This window comes from Chaetodon auriga, chromosome 5, assembly GCF_051107435.1.
Source record: "Chaetodon auriga isolate fChaAug3 chromosome 5, fChaAug3.hap1, whole genome shotgun sequence".
Lineage (NCBI taxonomy): Eukaryota > Metazoa > Chordata > Actinopteri > Chaetodontiformes > Chaetodontidae > Chaetodon > Chaetodon auriga.
Genome location: NC_135078.1, coordinates 3,125,966 through 3,134,686, shown reverse-complemented (window position 1 = coordinate 3,134,686; position 8,721 = coordinate 3,125,966). Strand labels below are relative to the sequence as shown.

The following is an 8,721-nucleotide window of genomic DNA, read 5'->3' as shown; positions in this document are numbered from 1 at the left end:
GTTTTTCACCAGGGTTCAGTTTTGGTCTCATCTGAGCAGAGTACCATCTCCCACATGTCTGCTGTGTCTCTACCTGTCTGTCAAACTCTTCTTCTCGTCTCTCTTCTCACCACTGTTCTGTAGAGGTCAGACTTGTGGAGTCCAGGACTGATAGCTGTCCTGTGGACACATTCTTCCACCTGAGCTGTGGATTTTTCCAGCTCCTCCAGAGTCACCATTGGCCTCTTGGTTATTTCTCTGATTAACACTCTCCTTGCTCGCTCCATGAGATTAGGTGGATGGCCTTCTCTTGGTGTGCTCCTCTGCTGTTGTGCCATATTCTTTCCATGTTCTAATGATGGATTTAATGATGAATGGTCAAAGAGAAGAAAACTTTGCAAAATAATTCTCAGGGAACATTTTCTGCAGGGGTCCAGAGAAAGATCCCCTGCCCTTTGGGCAAGTTTGTGGAATACTCCCGCAACCAAAAACTGATGCAACCTATTTGCGTGTACAACCATGCTAACCATAACCACATCCCATTAGGACGTAATGCTTAATTTTATTTTATTTTTTTTTTTGCATTGTTGTGCATTTTATCCACATGTTTACCTATCTGCATATTTCTGCAAAAGATTAAACCGAGCAGGAAAGCCTGCTATATTCATTTATATCTAGAGCTCTGTTCCTTTCAACCTTATAGGATGCTGCCCTCTACTGGAACACAAATGGAAGTAGAGTAGAGTAGCAGATTGATGGACTGGTGCTAATGTACCGATGTACGCACTGTGAAAGACCCGAGACCTAATCTGAAGTGCTGGAGTGTCCTTGAGTTTCAATGGATGCTCCTGATGTCCTCAGCATATTCTTGGCATATGGGATACAGCGTGTCTTTCATCACTGTGTTCAAACTAATTGTTGGCTTTGTTGCTTTGTTTGGCCATATAATACCTAAGATTTCAATGTCACGAAAAAAACAAAAACGAAACGAAACGAAACGAAACAGAACAAAACAAAAAGAAACAAATGAAACGATGAGATATTGACTTGCAAACACACATTCACATACACGTGCACCGTTTCATTAACCCTGTAATGAATGCGTGACGTGCTTCTTTGTAAAAATCATAAATTGTATATACACAAATGGTTAAAGAATACAAATTCTGTTATTATGTACGATGAAAATTATACATCTATTAGATCTCAAAATCGTGCAAGTCTTAAAAGAAATGAACATGTACAGTAAAATAAGTGAGCAAATTATTTCATTCACTTGAAATAAAATGTTCATGACGAATTAATTAAGCAATGTCAAACACTTCTAAAAATGTTTTGGAACCGATCTCCGTGGATGTAAACTCTAAAACAAAGTGCCATCATTTGTGTTCATAGCTGTGTCCCATGTCAACAGCGCGCACACACTCAGTGACATTCAATGAGGAGCTTAGTGGATGTGAATGTGCATATTAATAAGCCACTATAAACTCATAAATCATTTTGACTGCGGACACGCCCCCCGCTCGCTCATTGGCTGCTGCGCGCTTCATGTCGGCTGCGGCCCCTCTTGGTAATTTAAATAGCCCCTTGCGCAATTTGATGAATAGTGTCGCTGTCAAAAGCGGTCGAGACAGATGAAGGCATGTTGATAGACAGACAGCGGTAACAGAGGAGAGGAAGAGAAGCTGCGTCATGTCTCCTCCTCACGGATACATGTAGTTGTTTATCGGCGGAGCTGGATGTCGGGGAGAGTTTGCTCAACTATCACCGTCGCCGCGCCGTCCCGGGCTCAATGTTGCGTTGCTTTGCCTTTTTCTGGAAAGCAATGGAGACCAAAATATGTCAAGTCTGAGCGCGCTTTTACAACTCTAAGCGTGTTGTGAATATTTTTTGGCCCTTCTCAAACTTCATCGCGGGAGGAAAAAGCTTTGGCTCGTCAAGGTAACATGTCTCTTCTTTCTCCTCTTTTTTTTTTCTCCTCCGCGCGCGCATTTCTAAACGAAGCTTTCCTGTGTGGAGCATCTCCTGCTCACACAGCGTGTCTGCAGCTGCAGGCATTCAGTGCGAACTTAAAAATACTACATGCAGAGGAAAGTACTTTAATAACGCGTGAAGTGTGACATTTGGTCTCATTGCTGGCACTCTTCCAGAAGTCCCAGTGACTTCCCCCCCTCACATCTAAATAACCTTCCACTGCTGACAGAGCCTCATGTTAATGCTGTGCATCCATTCCTACACCTCTGCATGCAGAGTCGATGATGAGAGTACTTTGGATATATTGAAGTCCTAGAGCTGTACAAGAAAATGATATTCTAAATATCTAAAAAATATTTGGCATGGCATTTGCTTTTTACTGTGCATAGAGTATCAGTGGAGACATTTCAGTTATTCTTTCTTGCATTGATCAGTATGATAGTGTTGAGGTTAACCTGTTACAGTGATCATGCTATCAATCAGTTGCAGAAGCCCTGTGTGGGTTTGTCTGAGCAATGGAAATGTCTGGTGTGTGAAGTCATAAATACAAAATGGGTTTACTGTCAGCTCCTACTAATAATATTATTTAAGTTAAGATCTACCAGTGGAAATAATAAATAAACAATAAACATATTTTACACAAAAAATACACTTTTAAAACTATAATTTCAGACATTTTAGTCAGAATCTGAGTGTGAGTATTTTCTGTTATTTTAAAAAGGTAATGTGAACCTAGCTGGGTCTAGCTGTTATACCTGTCTCAGTGGTCAAACCTCTATTCTGTGTGTCCAGGAGCCTCTGAGGGCAGCAATGGTGAACAGCCAAGCGCCAGGCGTACCACCGGCCCCCAGGTCGTGTGCAGGATGCGGGGGGAAGATTGCCGACCGCTTCCTGCTCTTCTCCATGGAACGCTACTGGCACACTCGCTGCCTCAAGTGCTCTTGCTGCCAAGCCCAGCTGGGGGACATTGGCACCACCTGCTACAGCAAAGGGGGAATGATTCTGTGTCGGAGTGACTACATCAGGTGAGGGGAAGGAAAAGGTGGCAGAGGAGGAGTGAGGGAGGAGATGAAGCTGCTGGTTTTAGATTTTGGAGGCCGCACAGACTGAGCAATCTGTGTTTTTGTGTTTGCAGACTGTTCGGGCACAGCGGGGCGTGCAGCGCCTGCGGCCAGTCGATCCCAGCCAACGAAATGGTGATGAGGGCACAGGGAAATGTTTACCACCTCAAGGTAAATCCCCAGCTCGCACATCAGTGAGCTTTGTCTCCTGCTGCTTGTTTGACAGAAACATCTGGGATTTGGTGGGGAGAGGATACTGTGAGACGGGAGGATGATTCCTCTCAGCATCAGCAGAGAAAGGAATTGTACCCTCCGTCTCTTTGCCTCATGTACTCTTTAACTTTATTTGAGACACATTTTAAAAGGTTTAAAGGTGATCTTACAACAGATATTTCCATATTCATATGTTCTACATTAGCTGATTTTGCTCACAAAATATTGTTTCAATATTTTATATCATGCCCATTGTATAGAAATGTGTTTTAATGGCCTGAATTTGATCTATTTCCATTTCTGACCCTTTGTTTTTTCTGCTCCTCTGCAGTGTTTCAGCTGTGCCACCTGTAGAAACAGACTGATGCCTGGCGATCGCTTCCATTACATCAATGGTACAATCTTCTGTGAGCACGACAGACCCGGCGCTGCCTTGCTCAGCAGCCACCTGCCTCCCCTTCAGAGCAACTCTGTGCTGACAGACCAGAAGGTGAATAAAGGGGTTGCTGATATGACACTACAGAACCATCTGTACTTACAGCAGAGTGTAAAAGCTCTTTACACGAATATCACCGAGCTGTGATGTGAATGATAGAATATGCTGATGGGGAAAATGGCTGCCACAGCAGGACATGTTATTTATGCGAAGAAAACAAAGCTGCAAAGTGGCTAAAAATGTGATAAATCTATATCAATATCAGAGATGCTAGTTTCATAATGGATCAGTGTTTACGCTATGTGTCAGCGCAGGAAGGAAAAAACAACTAATATTGTATGAATCTGAAAAATAACAGAAGAAAGAATAAGTGGAAAAAAACAAAAAATGTTCAAGACAGAAAAGACAATATGCATGTAAGAGGCTGTGGTGGAATGTAACAAGTACATTTACTCAGTTGCTGTACTTACTGTAGGTACAATTTAGAGGTATTTGTGCTTTATTTGAGTAATTCAGTTTAATGCTGCTTTATACTTCTACTGTACTACCTTTCAGAGAGAAATATAACATATAAAATATTTACTCCACCCATTTATTTGAAAGCTGAATTACTAATCACTATACAAATTAATATTTCATATACAGCCCATATCATTAGCTTGTAAAATACATTGTTTCTGATATCTCCACACTGTTTAAAAGATTGTAAGATTGTTTAAAATATGCTTCACCTTGACTGGCTACAATAATAAAGTACTGCTTACATGTTCATGCCTTAGGACAAATAATCCAACATTATAATATATGATAACATAACACTGAAAAGTAGTATTGTGCTGCATAATTAGCACCGTCACTGTAAACACTTGAACAACTCAAGGTTTCATTTTGAAGGCTTCAAATTGGTCCGTTTATTTTTAATATATTGTGGTTTGCTACATACTGAAAATGAAATACGATCAAAAATCAAGATTTCTGAATAACTGAAATGCTACTTGGTGAAAAACACTCTGAGAGTCTTGCTGCTGATGTCACAATGCTCCCTGCCACTAGTGCGTGATTAGTCTATGTCATATTGTATTTTGTTAAATAGCTATTACACAATAGTATTTAATAGATTTCATTTTGTTTCTGTGCATTTGTTATCTAAAACTAACTTGAATTTCAAATCAAGGGAACACTTGAATAAGAGCGAAACAGGAACATCTGTAGTCACACAACCAGAAGGCCATAAGATGAGCCTGAAGGGTCTGTTACAGCAGAGACCCTAACCCTTCTCCCTCTCTCTGGTCTTGTCTGCAGGTATGCTGAGTGGCAGGGGTCTTGCGTGTTGTCCTCGCCTTTCCTCCCAAGCTTCACTTCTCTTCGGTGCACTCTTCTCTTGCTACTGTTGCCGTTGTTGTGGATTCTCATCACTGCCCCGCCTCTCTTCCCCAGAGAACACACAGTTTCTTACCAAGATATCCTGTCTGTCACCATATCAGAGACTCTATATACTGCATACGAAGTCACATTTATGTTGTGTTCAATGTTAAAGTGGTCTGTACATCATGCAAAGACTTACAGTATGCGTGGACTGCGCTGGCTCTGAGAGAAAGCAGAAGGAAGAAAACAATGACGATGAAAGCCTGCACCAACTGGAAGAGGGAACGAAAGATGGACGGATGGAAGGTGTTGATGGACTGCTGTAAAATGACTTTAAGCTTTGCTTATTATTTCCCCTGAGCTGCAGTGCTTTTAATGAACTCTTGATCTCTCTCTTGTATATGTTAATCAGAGCACTCAAGGAAAACAAAAATCTTGCTGTCACATATGATAAGTGATTTTTCAGACACCCACAACAAAGAACTGAAATTATCAAGTGAAGGTTTTTTCTTCTTCTGTAGAGTTTTATTTCTTTATCAGATTCCTGTTCAATGTGTGAAAAAAATGGTTAAAGTTAAAAACAAAAATCCTATTAAAACGATTTTCCTGTAACATGTCACAAAGCGAGCAGAGGTCATTTGGAAACCCCTTAGCGGCGTTACAGTGGCATTGTATTGCATGGTACCTAGCATGGTGGATGTGACTGTCTCTCTCACTCTCTTTAGCCCTGTATGGTGAAAACATGCCTGATTACCCAGAGGAATGGAATTAGGGGGCTTGAGCTCTGACCATTTACAGAAGCAATTAAACATGAGCCCTGTATCTGTGCTGCTGGAGCTCCTGGGAGGCTGAACTTGGGGCATATCCCGTGGCTGACTGGCTCGGTTGCTGCCTGCCTGCCTGCCTGCCTGTCTGCCTGCTTGCCTGCCTCTAATAAAGCCTAATCTGAAAGCAGGCTAATTAAAGGGGAGTGTCCCCATCTACATCCAGGGCATTTGAAACAATCTGATGTATTTACTGTTTACCATGTTCCAATTAAAGCTCCCACACAGCCTGGTTTGTTTCCCATCACAGCTCTTTGTTCTCTGCCACTCTTTGCATGGCTTCTGAAAATTATTTTTCTGAGCCGCATCTAATTCGCTCTAACTCGGTTCGTCTTTTAAATGCTATGTAAAAACTTAAAGTCTCAGCACAACAGCAGTGGTTGGGAGTTAATCTTTGTGTGATAGCAGCGATGGAGTATGCAGCGTGCAAGAGGCAGAAGATAGGATCTGCTCTACTTTCACACCTTGCCTGGGAGCATGGCAGCCATCAAACTCGCACCTTAATGCGCTTAGCTATTTCAAAACATCCCACTTGTCATGGTAGGTGCTGATACTGCATCAATTATTTATTCCACGTCTGATCAAGAAGCGTCACGCAAATTCATTAACGTATGCAAATGATCACAATTACAATTATCTTTGTATCGTGATGGTGAAGAAATAAAACCTCGGCACATTCCCGAGTCCCACCGCACCACAAGTTACACTTTGCATTCAAACTAATCAAGCCTCATCTGCCTTTTCCTAATTAGCCGGAACGTTTTCAGATGCCAATTAGCAGGTCTCATGAAAAGGCTCTTTGCCATGAGGCGTTGTCTTTTATCAGAGCTTCTGCAGGTGTGTGGCTCACCATGTAGCCTGTGTCATAGGAAAGTGTTTATTCCTGCTAATTAATCATATTAACACATGCAGATGAATGTAATTGCCTGAGCTCCTCCACCTCACACTGTGTGAAGACACAAGATGATGCCAGGATATTTTTACATGCTCATGATGTAGAGGAAGAGGACCGGCACAGCCTCCCTCCTGCCCAGACACTCCTGTGATATAGATCCAAGATGGCTGCCTTCCTTTAGCCCAGTTCTCTTCTGATGTTGGTCCCCTGGTCTGTCAGCCAGACGCTCATTTGAACGACTAGGCCTCTCTCTGTGTGGAGAGAGCAGGCTGTTTGGAAACGGACAATATGCTGGCTTCAGATACACATCCCTGTGACGGTACAGTCTGCTTTGTGTCACCAGATGTGAGCTGAAGTCTGAACAGTGGGAGAGCACAGGGGCTCAGTTCCCACTTTGGTTAACAACTGTTGTTAGGCATGTTTTCAAAATGGAATTATTGAAGTGTCACTTTGTTTTCACTTCAATTGTGACTCTGTCTTCAATGCCTAAGTGCACATTACTTTGGTATTTTTTATGCTGCATATCCATGAGGTTACTTGTCAGCTGCTGTTATTACATCTCAGTTTGCACAGATGCTACAGCAATGGACCATCAATACTCAAATTAAACTGTACTAGAGTGGTTATCCTCCTTTTCTACATAATGTGGGAATTACTAAACCATTCATAGCTCTCATGTTTAATGTGTGAACTCTCTTAGCTGATATCAAAAATCACCATAGAATGAGCAAGCATTCGCTGTTTGGCCTTGTCACAGTCGAGAGAAATGTCGCTGCTTCAACCTTTGTTATATTTTACTCATCATGTTTTGGTTGTATAAATTAAATTAAAATAAATTAGAGCACATAAGGAAGTAGTTTTGCGGGCTAGGAGCAGAGACGTTTCTCACAGAAATGACTTTGTTGAGGACAAGGCCTCTTTGTTTGTGGCAGATTGGGACTATTTCTTTGGTAGAAATTGTTCGCAATGAGGTCTGTGATATACCAAGAGAAACTTGGACATTACGTCTCATTACTTTTCTCATTTTTTATATATCTGCAAGCAACATAATCAAAATTCCATCAACCTACAGTGTATTAGGCGGGAGGCATAAACCCAGACAGAGATATCTCAAGCATAGATATCGCCATGGGAAAGTGAGAAATGTGTTTATTTGGAATTTGGGTCCACTGATCCTTCATGACTTCTGACACTTCTGGTTAGTACTCAATACTGGACAGTGGATTACAGTACTCATCAGTTCAGCTGGGCTCTGTGCACAGATTTGTGGTCAGCACCATCATCTGTGTAGACTAACTTTGTCTTGGTTCTATATTTTGTTGATGAACTTTTCTTTCTGTCTGTTCAGCTCTGATGCGTCTGATCATTACTCATGCTCTATATATTCCAAACAAACTAGAAAGGTAAAGTGCATGCTTCCTGGAGTTTCCCAGAGCCCTGTCTCCTAGAAATTCTGTTTATATACAACTAATTTGCAACAGCAAATACGTTCTGAGGGAAATGTATCCTAATCCTGAACAAATTACATTTTCTATTAACATAAAGAGTGAATGTTTATTAACATACCTGACCAGTCGCAGGAATGTTGATACTGAGTGTATGTTCACTGACAGCATATTTCCTTTATTTTCTGCCAAAATAGGCAATCATGCAATGCACTATCCTCTCATACTGACTACAGCATTCTTCAGCTTTAGGCACTAGCAGCACTTCACTGGGTGAAGGTCAGGGAAAGGTTACGGTCTGTTTTAATACAAAGTCAGCAGTGACATGAGACAAAAGATTTTTTCTTAACATTTAACCAAAATCACAATCTTTCCTGAACCTGAACCAAAGTGATTTTGTTGCCTAAGCCTAACTGCAGTCTGCATGCCAACCCTGGACTCTGGTGTCACAGTCCTGCACTTTATATGCCCACCGTCCACCCCGACCTCCTCCCTGCCACTCCAGCATGCTACATTTAACGTAGTGTTT

The 8,721-nt window shown here is 41.7% G+C and overlaps 1 protein-coding gene across 1 annotated transcript; it reads left to right on the top strand.

The window, feature by feature from the left end:
- The first annotated feature begins 1,584 nt into the window (after positions 1-1,584).
- LOC143320282 (LIM domain transcription factor LMO4.1) lies at positions 1,585-6,101 on the top strand. Its single transcript, XM_076729782.1, has 5 exons — positions 1,585-1,920; positions 2,746-2,978; positions 3,089-3,185; positions 3,559-3,717; positions 4,966-6,101. Exons 2-5 carry the CDS (start codon positions 2,764-2,766, stop codon positions 4,972-4,974), a joined length of 480 nt encoding a protein of 159 aa, XP_076585897.1. The 5' UTR covers positions 1,585-1,920; positions 2,746-2,763; the 3' UTR covers positions 4,975-6,101.
- Positions 6,102-8,721: the final 2,620 nt, after the last annotated feature.